The sequence below is a fragment of the Oncorhynchus keta genome, chromosome 10 (genome assembly GCF_023373465.1).
Source record: "Oncorhynchus keta strain PuntledgeMale-10-30-2019 chromosome 10, Oket_V2, whole genome shotgun sequence".
Lineage (NCBI taxonomy): Eukaryota > Metazoa > Chordata > Actinopteri > Salmoniformes > Salmonidae > Oncorhynchus > Oncorhynchus keta.
The window spans coordinates 34572312-34587744 of record NC_068430.1 but is presented as its reverse complement, the minus strand read 5'-3'; the positions used below and the strand labels follow the sequence as shown (position 1 = coordinate 34587744).

General features: G+C 42.7%; 1 protein-coding gene across 3 annotated transcripts in view; it reads right to left on the bottom strand.

Moving 5' to 3' along the window:
• LOC118388575 (receptor tyrosine-protein kinase erbB-3-like) overlaps positions 1–13679 on the bottom strand; it is a 36774-nt gene extending 23095 nt beyond the window's left edge. For 2 of the 3 annotated variants that reach the window (XM_052526922.1, XM_052526924.1), the window contains exons 1-2: positions 13213–13678; positions 2420–2574 (exon numbers count right to left, since the gene is read on the bottom strand). In XM_052526922.1, the coding sequence (XP_052382882.1) occupies positions 2420–2574; positions 13213–13297 (240 nt within the window). In that variant the 5' untranslated portion in view covers positions 13298–13678. Of the gene's footprint in view, positions 1–2419; positions 2575–13212 lie in introns of all 3 variants that reach the window. The other variant, XM_052526923.1, reaches the window with a different exon arrangement.
• Positions 13680–15433: the final 1754 nt, after the last annotated feature.

The following is a 15433-nucleotide window of genomic DNA, read 5'->3' as shown; positions in this document are numbered from 1 at the left end:
TAGCCATGAAGTGCTTTGAAAGGCTGGTCATGGCTAACATTAACAGCATCCTCCCAGATACCCTAGATTCACTCCAATTCGCATACCGCACCAACAGATCCATAGATGACGCAATATCATTCGCACTCCACGCTGCCCTTTCCCACCTGGACAAAAGGAACACCTATGTGAGAATGCTGTTCATTGGCTACAGCTCAGCATTCAACACCATAGTGCCAACGAAGCTCATCACTAAGCTAAGGACTCTGGGACTAAATACTTCCCTCTGCAACTGTGTCCTGGACTTCCTGATGGGCCGCTTCCAGGTGGTAAGAGTAGGCAACAACACGTCTGCCACACTGATCCTTAACACTGCTCAGGGGTGTGTACTTAGTCCCCTCCTATATTCCCTGTTCACCCACGATTGCGTGGTCAAACACGACTCCAACACATCATTAAGTTTGCTGACGACACAACAGTGGTAGGCCTGATCACTGACAACGATGAGACGGCCTATAGGGAGGAGGTCAGATAACTGGCAGTGTGGTGCCAGGACAACAACCTCTCCCTCAGTGTGAGCAAGACAAAGGAGCTGATCGTGGAGTACAGGAAAAGGCAGGCCGAACAGGCCCCCATTAACATCGACGGGGCTGTAGTGGAGCGGGTCGAGAGTTTCAAGTTCCTTGGTGTCCACATCAGCAACAAACTATCATGGTTCAAACATACCAAGACAACATACCTTTTCCCCTTTAGGAGACTGAAAATATTTGCCATGGGTCCCCAGATCCTCAAAAGGTTCTACAGCTGCACCATAGAGAGCATCCTGACCGGTTGCATCACCACCTGGTATGGCAACTGCTCGGCCACTGACCGTAAGGCGCTACAGAGGGTAGTGTGAAAGGCCCAGTACATCACTGAGGCAAAGCCTCCTGCCATCCAGGACCTATATAACAGGCAGTGTCAGAGAGAAGCCCATAAAATTGTCAGAGACTCCAGTCACACAAGTTATAGACTGTTTTCTCTGCTACTGCACGGCAAGTGGTACCGGAGTGCCAAGTCTAGCACCAAAAGGTTCCTCAACAGCTTCTAATCCCAAGCCATAAGACTGCTAAACAATTAATCAAATCGCCACCGTACATTTTATATTGACCCCCTCTCCCTTTTGTACACTGCTACTACACGCTATTTATTATCTATGCAGTCACTTCATCCACACCTACATATACAAATTACCTCAACTAACCTGTACCCCCGCACACTGACTCGGTAACGGTGCCCCCTGTATATAGCCTCGTTATTGTTATTATTTTCGTGTTACTTTTTATTATTACTTTTTACTTTCGTCTACTTGGTAAATCTTTTCTTAACTCTTCTTGAACTGCACTGTTGGTTAAGGGCTTGTAAGTAAGCATTTCATGGTAAAGTGTAGACTTGTTGTATTTAGCGCATAAAAATAACGTTTGATTTGATTTGATTTGAAATGTCGAACTTTCACCGTATGTATTCTACTATTCTACCGGAGGCCCTAAGCAATTGCTTATATCGCTTATGCCTGGGGCCGGCCCTGGACTAAGGTTATAGAACTGCATGTAAGATGACTCATTTTGTACAGGAGACAGTGACACTATCCACAGGAGACACACACTGATAAGAGTTCTGAGTAGTTATCTGTGCAGCAAAGGGAAGTCTGTGGCCTGACATGTCTGATTGTGTGTTTAGTGTTGTCAGCAGTGGTGGAAAAAGTACCCAATTGTCATACTTGAGTAAAAGTAAAGATGCCTTATTAATAGAAAATTACTCAAGTAAAGTAAGTCACCCAATAAAATACTACTTGAGTAAAAAATTTTAAGTATTTGGTTTAAAGGTACTTAATTATCAAAAGTAAATGTAATTGCTAAAATATAATTAAGGATCAAAAGTAAAAGTACAAGTATAAATAATTTAAAACTCTTCATTTTAGCAATTACAATTTTTATTTATTTATTTATTATTTATGGATAGCTAGTGGCACACTCCAACACTCAAATGAAGCATTTGTGTTTGGTGAGTCTTACAGACAAGAGGCAGTTGGGATGAACAGGGATGTTCTCTTGAATGTGTGAATTTGACCATTTTCCTGTCCTGCTAAGCATTCAAAATGTAACAAGTACTTTTGGGTGTCAGGGAAAATATTAAAAGTATATCATTTTCTTTAGGAAGTAAAAGTAAAAGTCGTCAAAATGATAAATAATCAAGTAAAGTACAGATACCCCAAGAACCTACTTAAGTAGTACTTTCAAGTATTTTTACTTAAGTACTTAAACACCACTGGTTGTCAGGAAAATAGACTAGCACTATTTTTTAGACTTCTGTTCAACTGGACTAAATTATACATACACTCCTGATGCAAGAAACATACACACACACCTGTTGCCATTCATCCACCTGTTCATCCCCTCACCTGTAGAAAAGTGAAATCCCTCCAATGTTCCATCATGGTTATCTCCAGATTGCCCATGACAATCTCACAGCCACTGTACATATCCTTCATCAGTGTGTACTGCGTCTGTGAACTTCCTGTCACGCTCAGTGCGTTCTGGGTGCCGGAGCATATCACTGCGGGGAAAGAAAGGCAAAAGATAGTTCTTCAGATTTTAGGATTTCACTTCAAAACTCTAGCCCAAGTTGTTGTCAGTACTGATCCATTGTGTAGTTTAGATCAGTTCACAACATATATTCAAACTCTGACTAATACGTACTGTAATAACTGTCAGTGCTAGGAATAATAATTCATTTGTTTATGCTCATTTCTCATGCTCTTTAGCTTTGCATGCTAACGACCAGAATGGATACATGTGATGTGAAATAGGCTGAGGCCAGTGCTACATTCAATACAGTAACTGACTGTCTCTGGGGCAGACATACTGAGCCTTGTTTATTGTGGCCTGTAGGAGTCCAGTCCTTTTCCATGTCATTGGGACAGAGAGACTGTTTTGCTATTCAAATCTCAGCCAGATGTCCAAAGAGAGAGAAAGAGGAAGGAAGAGAGGCTAACTCTGTATAATAACATGTTTGTATTTTTATTTCCAGTTGCTGTTCGATGAATATGTTTCCCTATATACCAATAGGTAATTTATTCACAGATTGAAAGGTAGCTAAGAACAAGCTATACTGTGTTGGATCTGATGGGATGTTGAATTGCACACAGGCTTGCTTGTAACTACCCTAAAGAGATAGACCATGTTTATAACGAAACAGGACGAGACCCAAATGCAGACACAGGAAGCAGATGGTTCGAATCTCTGGTATTTATTAATAGACAAGGGGCAGGCAAAAGGCAGGTCGAGGAAAAGCAATAGTTCGTAAACCAGGTCAGAGTCGGATGGGTACAGGGTGGCAGGCGGGCTCCGGGTCAGGGCAGGCAGAATGGTATGGCAGGCAGAATGGTATGGCAGGCGGGCTCAGGGTCAGGGCAAGCACAAAATGTCGGGACCGGGAGGAATAGAAAAACAGGAGTACAGAAAAACACTCTGGTAGGCTTGACGAGACAAGACGAACTGGCAACAGACAAACAGAAACCACCGGTATAAATACACATGAGATAATGGAACAAATGGGAGACACCTGGTGGGGGATGGACACAAGCATAAGACAGGTGAAACAGATCAGGGTGTGACAGCATCCCCACCTCTAGGGGCGTCACCTGGCGTCCTACCCGGGCGGATGCCTGGTTGACCGGGATGCTGGCAGTAAAAGTCAGCGATGAGGGCCAGGTCCAGGATGTCCTTTAGCGGGAACCCAGCACCTCTTCTCCGGGCCATTACCCTCTCAGTCAACCAGGTACTGGAAATACCTGGAGGTGGTCTTAAGAAGAGCGGACCGGGCTCTCTTCCAGGTATGCCGACAGCGACTGACGAACATCTGGGCTGAGGGCATGCTGACCTCTTCCTCTTGCTCTGGGAAGAGCGGAGGCTCGTAACCCAGAGAACACTCGAAAGGCGAGAGCCCAGTAGCCGAGAAGGGCTGGCCGACGACCCAATGAGGGTGCTGAATGCCTTCCAGAATCGTGACGGAAACCGAGGACCACGATTGGGGACCATGTCGAAAGGAAGTTCATAGATTCGGCACTGTGCATGCGGCGACCATTGTAGGATGAAACGTTATTGGATGAAAGCCAGGGTCCGGCGAGAGCCGAGATGACAGGTAAAGCTTTGAGGAATGGGCCCATTCAGGACTGGGCCGAATCAGGGACGAACATCCAGTTAGCCATGCCCCCTGCCTGGTGCACCTTGTGGACCAGGCTCTTGATTCTCGAGACAAGTGTAGCAGTGAGACAGGAGGTAGGGAGGATGATCTCTGGGTCTGATTGTGTAGCCGCAGAACTGTACAGGGGGGAGAGAGCATCAGGCTTAACATTCTTGGACCCAGGGCGGTAGGTGATGGTAAAGTTAAACCGAGTGAATAACAGACCCCAATGAGCCTGTCTAGAGTTGAGGAGTTTGGCGATGCGGACATATTCAAGATTCTTATGGTCGGTCCAAACTAAGAATGGGTGTTTTGCCCCATTAAGCCAATGCTTCTACTCCTCCTCCTTCTACTCCTCATCTTGACTGCAAGAAGCTCTCGATTACCAATGGCATAGTTCCTCTCAGAATTCAGGCGATGAGAAAGGAAAGCGCAGGGGTGCAACTTTTGGTCTTGTGCCGAACGTTGGGACAGAATGGCCCCCACTCCAGCATCCGAGGCGTCAACCTCCACCACGAACTGACGGGATGACTCCGGATGGATGGGGATGGGCTGTGGTGAAACGATGCTTGAGATCCAAAAACCCAGTGTCGGCAGCTGGGGACCATGTGAACGGCACCTTAGAAGAAGTGAGTGCAGAGAGGGGAGAAGCCAGGGTGCTATAGCCCCGAATGAAGCGCCGTCCAGTGCTCTGGCTTCCATGGGAATGTAGAGGAGTTGTGTGGAGATACCCAGCTCAGATACTAGAGTAGCGTCCATGAAGCTCTCGTCAGCCCCAGAGTCAATGAGCATCCGGAGAGATTTAGACCGGTCACCCCACAGCAGGATAACATGGAAAGGAGTACGAGTAATAGGAGTTAGAAGACTCCCAGTATGGCCCACCAGCGTTACATATCCACCTGTCCAGTAAAATACCAGGCTCATCAGTAGGTGGGGGCTCGGGTGACATCGGATCCTCTTGGGAATGCAGGCGTCAGGGACTTCCGGGTTTCTTCGGAGGAGAGAAAGCAGCCGTGGAAGACCGAGTGTGGACGAGAACAGACCTCCTCTCCCTCCTGCATTCCCATAGGTGCCCAACAATCACCCATTGGTGCCCTTATCCTTATGGTTAAGGCTATGAGGGAGTCGAGGTTCAAGGTTAACACTCGAGCTGCGAGCTCGTCTTTAATCTCCTCCGATAATCCATGAAGGAAAGTGTCAAACGGGGACTCCAGGTTCCAGGCACTCTCAGTAGCCAACGTGCAAAAGTCTACCGCGTAGTCTCCCACACTACCGGAGTCTTGACGTAGTAGAAGTAGCTTTCGGGCCACCTCTCCAGGACACTGGAGAATCGAACACCTTCCTCACATCCGCCACAAAATCCTGCAGACGAAGGCAAATGGTGGATTGTTGCTCTTAAACCGCTGTAGCTCAGGTGTGTGCCGTTCCAGACATCAGTGTTATGAGATACGCTTTCTTCGAACGATATGAAGGAAACGAAAAGGGCTGCAGCTCAAAGATAAGAGAGCACTGGGAAAGAAACGCCTGGCAGGTTCCAGGATCCCCAGCATAGCGCTCCAGAGGAGGTAAGTGGGGTTCTTGGGAAGCCGGGGTAGGCTAGACAAAACTCACCACTGTAGGGGGATTACTGAGCATCTGGGAGGTCTCCGTTGTGACATGCTTCCTGATAGATAGTCCACGGAATTGTTCCAGTAATGATTTGAAGCCCTGGTCATGGCGTTCCGCCAAAGTATGGAGTCCTTCCATAAGATTCTGGAGTAGCTCCTCATGTCTTCCAATGGTGGCTCCATGCAGGGAGACAGTGTTGCGGAGCTTGTCTGAGTCTGCTGGGTCCGTCATGGCCAGTTCCTACTATAACGAGGGACAGGAGGCAGATGGTTTGATTCTCTGGTATTTATTAAAAGACAAGGGGCTGGAAAGAGGCAGGTCGAGGACAGGCAGAAGTTTGTAATCCAGGTCAGAGTCAGATGGGTACAGAATGGCAGGCAGGCTCGAGGTCAGGGCAGGCAGAATGGTATGGCAGGCGGGCTCAGGGTCAGAGCAGGCAGAAAAGGTCGGAACCGGGAGGACTAGAAAAACAGGAGTACGGAAAAACATGCTGGTAGGCTTGACGAGACAAGATGAACTGGCAACAGACAAACAAAAGCCACCGGTATGAATACACAGGAGATAATGGAACAAATGAGAGACACCTGGTGGGGGGAGGAGACAAGCACAAGACAGGTGAAACAGATCAGGGTGTGACAATGTTGTCTAGTTTGTGTGCTCTCACATGTTGTCTATGTGCTGTGTTCTTGTGCTCTGACAATGATCGAAATACATGTTCTGCATTAAATCTGGAGACTGAGGAGTCACATAGACATGAGCACAGAACGTGTTAACATGTACTAGTTCATTAGATTCACACAGGGAATAACAATCAGTAAAAGCTAGAAGGTGATTCTGGAGAGAGTAACGTATAGCATGTGATAATAGTCCAATGAGCAGGCCCAGCCATCATAAAGCAGAGATAGCAGCTACTTTATTGTGCTTGTGAAGGAGCAAGAGAGAGAGGGTGACAGGTGCTAGTCTAGAGGAATTTGGACACACTTGGGCATCAATCCCAGTCAGACAGAGCACACTGACTACCTGGGTAGAGGGTCTATGGAAATTCCTGAACACTACACTCTTAGAAAAAAGGGTTCCAAAAGGGTTCTTTGGTTGTCCCCATAGGAGATCACCAGACATCACCAACAACAATGTCGCCAATGGGCACAAACCCACCGTCGCTGGACCAGACAGGACTGGCAAAAAGTGCTCTTCACTGATGAGTCACGGTTTTGTCTCACCAGGGGTGATGGTCGGATTCGGGATTATCGTCGAAGGAATGAGCACTACACCGAGGCCTGTACTCTGGAGCGGGATCGATTTGGAGGTGTAGGGTCTGTCATGGTCCCACACCAGATACTGACTGTTACTTTTGATTTTGACCCCCCTTTGTTCAGGGACACATTATTCAATTTCTGTTAGTCACATGTCCGTGGAACTTGTTCAGTTTATGTCTCAGTTGTTGAATTTTGTTATGTTCATACAAATATTTACACATGTTAAGTTTGCTGAAAATAAACACAGATGACAGTGAGAGGACGTTTCTTTTTTTGCTGAGTTTAGAACCCTCTGTGGAAATAGTTTGACATGGAACCCAATAGGGTTCTACCTTGAATCAAAAATGGTTCTTCAAAGGGTTCTCCTATGGGGACAACCGAAGAACTGTTTTAGGATCCAGATAGCAACTTTTTTTCTAAGTATACCTAGCAGCATGCTACATTAGACCAGTGCTCTTCTATCTTTGTCCTGGACACCCACAAGGTTGCACATTTTGCTCTTGCCCAGCACTTGCATATGTGCAATCTGCCATTGTGAGATTGCATGTGTGTATTAAACGTGTAATAAACAAGGAACAGACTTTTTTATATAACGAATCACCAGCTAGATAATATGTGTACAAGTTACAACACAAGAGAGTGTAATTTAAGCATGTGTACTGTAGGAGTTCTGTTCACCTCAAATTGGGCTATGGACTTTGTGCAGTGTAGACACGTTTGGGCCTTGGAATTGTAATTATCATTAGATTGTAATTATGTTCTTCTGTGTACATTGCCCACTGCAAACCATCTTATCACTGCCCCACCTAGATTAAGCACTGGGAGAAGCCTGAGCTGGGTCACTGCTATCAGTGGATTGCTTAAAGCTGTTGACACTCAGCCAGTTCAATTACCTGTTGAGAAATAGTCCTGTGCACCTGCACATGTACACCCAGGCAAACACTAATGTGTATGTAAGCACAATAATTGTACACAAAGAAGGTCATCAGATGCTGTTCAGCCACGTTATCTACCTCCATAGTGTTCCTGTACACTGTTTCACATTGTTTGTATAGAATGGTAACTTTTTGTCTTCTATATTATATATTGTATTGCCTTGTCTTTTTTTAATCGACTATTGTACTCTTGTTATTTTCTTACTATTTGTATTACTTTTATTAATCTACTTTGTATATTGATTGTTTTGCTACTGTATATTGTACATTTAACAAATAAGTCCCGCGGGTTTGTGATATATGGCCAATATACCACTGTTATGGTCTGTATCCAGGAACTCTGCATCGCGTCGTGACTAAGAAAGGAGAAAGGGGGATTTCTAGTCAGTTATACAACTGAATGCCTTCACCTGAAATGTGTCTTCCGCATTTAACCCAACCCCTCTGAATTAGAGGGGTGCGTGGGGGCTGCTTTAATCGACATCCACGTCTTTGGTACCCGGGGAACAGTGGGTTAACTGCCTTGCTCAGGGGCAGAACAACATATTTTTACCAGATTTTTACCAGCTCGGGAATTCGATTCAGCAACCTTTCGACAGCCCTTATCCTTGGTATATTGGCCATATACCACACCCCCGCGGGCCTTATTGCTTAAATATACAATATACAGTAGCAAAACTATTATATACTGGTTACCAATGTAATTAGAGCAGTAAAAATACATGTTTTGTCATACCCATGATATACGGTCTCCTATACCATGGCTTTCAGCCAATCAGCATTTAGGGCTAAAACCGCTCCGTTTATAATGATAGTTTTGCTATTTCACATTTATTCTGCACTGTTGAGGAAGAGCTGGAAGTAAGCATTTCACTGTATCGTTACACCCGCTGTATTCTATGAATGTGGAGAGGGGAAAAAAGTCAAGGGGTCTGAGTACTTTCCAAATGCACTGTATATCTGCTGTACACAGAAATCGTGGCCAATTGCTTCCTGTTTAAGTCATGTCTTAAGTCACGTTTGTATGGGTAAAAAAAACACTCTTGGTTGACAATAGAGTCTCTCACAATGCAGGTGATGACTGCAGGATGAAGTTGATGAAGAGCAGCTGCATAAAATTGCAGTCGACTGTAGTCAAAACATGACTTTTGGAAAGTTCATGCAGTCGACATTTAGGAGCATGCCCAGGGTTCTGGTATAGAAGCTTCTCTCTCTCTCTTTCTCTCTTTCTCACTCACTCACTCACTCACTCACTCACTCACTCACTCACTCTCATAATGAAGATATTTTCCAAGACTCTATACCTCTTTTCCATTTTCTCCTGACTATTTTCCTCTGTTGCATATGCAGTCAAGGCTAGATAGTGGTGTCATTGTCCATTTCCTTAGACCAACCTAACACACTAAAAAACATTACTGCCATAGACAGTAACCTAACACACTAGAAAACATTTCTCAGCCCCTGGATCAGGTTTAGCTGTCATTTTCATTCAGCTGTTTCCACAGGAAAGAAAAGGGAGGGAAAGAAAAGAAAGAATGGAGGTAGGAGGAGAAACTATTTCTATAAAGCGATAGAAACGGTGGATGAGGTAAACAGAAACCTGGCTCAGGATGCCAACAGATTACTGCATACCTTAGAGGTCTATTCTCACATACACGCCTCACTGAGATGTATGTTCAGCACACACACACTGACTCATACACACTGACTCACAGACACAAACACACATACACACATACACACAGAGCAGAAGGATCAACACACACATCAAAGCATATAAACACATACTATGTCACATTTATTTTATAAGGCACATTTTATATTGCTATTGTTCACTTCCCACAGGGCATAATCCTTCAGGTCCATTGATATTGTAATCATGCTTAGCTTAGGAATACTTTTTCTGTGATAAATGAAAATAATAAATAAAGAGTTTCATTCCAAAACAACATATATCAATTTTCAGAAATGTTGGTAAAAGAGCGTTTTTGGTTTAAAGAATTTACCAAAGAGATTGGTGTGTTTTTCCCACATCTAATCGTGGCTTGGGGTTGTTCAGTAACAGACATGTATTTATTTGAAATATTTCACTGGATGGCTTCATTTCAGAGATACAAACAACCACATTTAGCTGCAAAACAAGATATATTCGCCTCACTCTCAGAAGAAAAAGTAGCATTCAAGAATTTACACAGTCAAATGTGACAAATAATTACATTTGTAATAAAGAACTGAACAAATTATACATTTGATATCAGTAAATTCAAAAAATATATAAAAAATGATCAATACAGTAATATGAGATCTGGGCTCTGGTCAAAAGTAGTGCACTATATAGGGAATAAGGTGCCATAGGGACAGGACCTAAGTCTAACCAAACACTATACCATTAGAAGTTAGATTCATGATGGGTTGAATTTCTATGTTAAATATACAGGATAAGAAACATATAATTCCAGCTTAATAATGGATGTACACTGAGTACACCAAACATTAGGAACACCTTCCTAATATTGAGTTGCACCCCCCTTTTTGCCCTCACAACATCCCCAATTTGTTGGGGCATGGACTCTACAAAGTGTTGACAGCATTCCACAGGGATGCTGGCCCCTGTTGACTCCAATGGTTCCCACAGTTGTGCCAAGTTGGATAGATGCTCTTTGAATGATGGACCATTCTTGATACACATGGGAAATTGTTGAGCGTGAAAAATCTAGCAACTTTGCAGTTCTTGACACATTCAAACTGGCACTTAAATCTTTTGTCTTGCCCAATCACCCTCTGAATGGCATACAAACACAATCCATGTCTCAATTGTCTCAAGGATTCAAAATCCTTCTTTAACCTGTCTCCCCCCCTTCACCTACACTGATTTAAGTGGATTTAACAAGTGACATCAATAAGGGATCCTAACTTTCACCTGGATTCACCTGATCAGTCTATGCCATTGAAAGAGCAGGTGTTCTTAATGTTTTGTATACTCAGTGTATAGCGTTTTGCAACAAAACCCTCATCTAAAATCTTTGGAAATAAACTTTTGAAATATTAACTGTAATGGGTACAACATTTGGATAAGTATTGTGCAATTACAGAGAAATACATACAATCTAAGCTATTAATACATATTGAAACCAATGAAATCATAAAAAGTGATTGAGTGCAATTAACTTTGTTCAGCAAACATTCACTGGTTTATGCTGTTCCTCTACAGTGGCCATGCACTGCACTAGTCTGGGAGACCAATATATGAAAATAACCCAGCTTTCCTACCTCTCTATTTCACAGACACGACTCCAACATCTGTAGTATAGAACCTGATGATCTGGTAAATGTTTTGTTTTTATTAACCAATCCACATCTTGCAAAGGTGTGCATGCATCATAATATCATTATGGTATGCCATAATTCATCTTCATCAGAAATCACTCAATCATCAACATTTGAAAACAACATGTATCACATAACAAGAATGATTTGATGCGGATAAATATGCTCCAGTGTCAAATCTTAAAACACACACCACACACACACATGCACAACCACACACTGTACACATACACACAATTCCGGGTGAAGAAAAACAAGCTTGAAGAGGTTGAGGACAATCCAAGCTTCAGAGATGCTTGAGAAAGGGCTGTGATTGGTACGTTTTTATGGCATGGCTGTTATCGTTATCTCTGACCCCTGATATGAGTTCATGGCACACAGTGCTTTTATAGGGCCTCGTAATCTAGAGCTCTGTGCCACATCTTCAACGGCTAAGAAAACAAACCACTGCCTGACCAGTGCCCATGGTCACGTATAGGACAAATAATGAAACAATCAATCAATCAATCAATCAAATTGAAATTATATTTCATTAAATTAAATTTGGATCCATTTTAGGATAGGAGCAAAACTGTTTTCACCCCATAGCTGCAATCTAGGACCAGCTGTCCCTCAATAAATAAAGTGTGAGTCATTTAACTGCTTATAATAATTGGGGCACATGCAACTCTGGTCCATTGTGTAATAAACCATTTATTAACTTGTAATAAATATGATCCATGCATCATTTACCTTCAATGAATTCACTGTTTACCATATATTTACAACATTTGTCAAATTGTTTACCAGGGGTTATAGATCTCTAGAGAATACATTGAAATAGGTATAGGCCTAGTGTGCGAGCAGAGGAAATAAAGTACTGATTGGATGCAGATCAAAATCTACATTAATTATATTTCCTCAGTTGCGTGACATGTATGAGTATATTTACTTCTGCCTATTATCCTTCACTGATGCCAGAGGCTCAGTCTGACTATCAACTGCCTCCTGACTTGTTGTTGACTTTGTTTTCCTCCTGCACTGCACCACCTTATTTACCTAAGGCCAGATGACATCAGTACAGAGCCAAAGTTCAGATTCAAATCACAACACTTCACTCTAACATGGAACCTATACAATCATATCTGACTCACCCTGAATACACCTCACAGATTTGACAAGTTTCCAGGAAGCTTGTTAATGAGTAGCTATTTGGACACTGGGGTTAAAAAACGTAAAGAGGTGCAAAGTGAGAAAGACAAAATGGCCATTTCTAGGGAGGAGCTGTTTTTGGTTAGCAGCTTGCATTGAGAGCGATAACATACAAAAGAATCACAGAGACAATTGACACAAACACATAGGCACACATAGGCACACTCTGTTCTGAAAGTCGGCTGGCGCACAGCAAACAGGTTCTGCACATATGAAACTGGTTTTGTCCCTACGGTCAGATTGACAGCACTGATTTAGGTGAGCACAAGAGATGCACCATTGACTCTTTTATGTACACAACTCTGTGGGATTTGTCACTGCTAAAATAAAATAAAAACACTACAGCATGTAGCTAGATTGTGAATTAACACAGTAAGAAAAACATATAGGACATATTGGCACCAGTGCCACTAAACACTGTTGACTCTTTTTTGTTGTTGCCTATAACAACATTTCGTAAGCAATGTATATTTTTAGTGGTGTTAAACTTCCTGGGTTTAAAAGTGGGATTATTGACAAAATAATAGGCAACATTCTTTGGGCATAAATTAAACTTGCCCAAGTACAATTTTTGTGGTTAAAGTCAAATAGAAAACATAATGGCTCATAAAATCGGGGGATTAGGAAATAATTTGAAAGACATTGCAGCCTACTCAATTTGATGCCGAGCGCAATACAGACACGGAACCTACCTTCTTGGGTTTGAGCGCAGGTAAACTGGAGCCATGTTAGCGTGACGCACAGCGCGAACACCTGCCGGAGACCTGTCATCCTCATTCGGCCAGTCGAGAAAATGTGTCAAACATTACGAGCTCGGAGAGATGTACAATATCGACCAAACTCTGTTATCCGACTGCTCAGGAATTGTTAGTCTACGAAAACCTTTGAATAAAAATCCAAATCTACAAATGAAGTCTTCGAATGTTTCTCCTCCTATGTACAGTATCCCAAAGAGAAGAACAGTTCAAGTAAGTCAATTTAAAGTCGACTGAAGAGTCCTCTTGAAATTTGTATGTGAGGCAGAAGGCTACTCAACAGAGTTTCAATTGGTTAAGACGTTCTTTTAATTGGCAGGAAAACTCTAAGAGTATTGACAAGTACACGGTATGAATAGGTTAAAGGCAAGTGTACTTCGTTTTTTTTCGGTGACACCGAGTTTACAATCGTTCAACCTCTGATGTGTAAAATCATCGCTAGTCACTGATTGGACCACAGACTGGTCGTTGAACCTATCAGAGGCAGATGCGCCTTCTGTAGGCTACTCTACAACAGTCTGCATAATGTCTACAAAGTAGCACTTGCCACAAATGGATTATTATTGACCAATCCTTCGTAGTAAATAAAGTTAATTTTTAATTTTCCTATATTAGCTCTATTGGTCATGCTAGTACTGTGTGATAAATCAAGATCATTTTTGTATCATATTTTAGATTTTTGAGATATATTTAGAAATCCCTACATAATTATTTCCCGAAATAATTTGAAGAAATAACTTGTAGACAATCTTGAAGCCCTACCAGTTAAATATGATGAACCACACACAATAGACTCAACATCATTTGGGCATCCTGGCTTCTCGCAGGGAGACCTTATCCGGGCTAATGTAAGCCCACCATTGATAAATGGCTGCTTGTTGAGACTTACATTGCACTGCTGTTCCCCATGAAGGGCTGTATTGTACCTCTGTATCGTGGACTGGTTAATCAGTCTTTCTTTGAAGGGTGCTGGACCAGAGCTATCACAATGACCGCATTGTCAACGGGTCAAATTGACTTCTGAACCCTTACAAGCGCACGCACAGACGGGGCAAACATTCTTGCATTCTCTTGTCTGCGTCACTGAAACAAAATATCACATTTATATTAAATGTTTCATTTTGTTTTGTGTTTTTCTCAGTGTGAAAGTACATCAATATTCGGCCATGAATTCAACTATTCAACTGTGGTATTCTGTGACGGGCAGTAGGCTAATGAACTGATGATGTTATCCTAGTAGTGGAACAGGAACTGTATATGAATAGACTCTTTATAGTTCATACCGTCATCATAGTGGTTATTGAATGAAAAAAATGGTACATGTATTTAGACTTCTCACTCATTTACACACACACACACACACACACACACACACACACACACACACACACACACACACACACACACACACACACACACACACACACACACACACACACACACACACACACACACACACACACAAGGGGTACACAGCTCAAATTGAGGCACATTTCTGGTTTGGCAAGACAAAGAACAACATAATCTCCTCTCTTTGACTAGTCACTTGAGCTTTATGCAAACACAGTCTGTCTGAGTGGGTGAGCCAGCTAAACAACTGCTCTACTGAAACTGGCTCTGCCTGTAGCTCCAGTCTGTGTGTGCACATGTGCGTGTGTGTGTGTCAGTGATTGAACAGACAGGCACTGATTGCAGTTTTTCTCAATCACGTGAAAGCATTTTTGGGATCTGTGTTGATACTTATCAACAGCAGAACAGCAATGACCAAATGCATTTACCAAACTTGGGATCATTTTCTTGCCCGAGTTGTGTATCTCAGAACCCCTTTTGCGAAACTTTAAATACAAATGTCATCAGTGAACACAAAAAGTGTTTTGTTCACAGAATATTAACTAATTATTTTCATCTGAAGTGTATTTGTGTTCTAAATCACCCCATCAGTGCCATACAATACAGGGAAAGATCTAGTCAATGGGGACTGTCTAATTTCTAGGATTTTTACAATATTGCAAACATGCAAAGGTGTCATAATCTCCATCATTGTGACTTTCCATTATAGATTGAGTGTGGGTTGAGGCCTATGCATTCCTAACAGTTGTGTTTCTTCAATTTCTTCACCTTTCCTTATTTCTATTGTGGATTGTGTTTCTGTATGCCA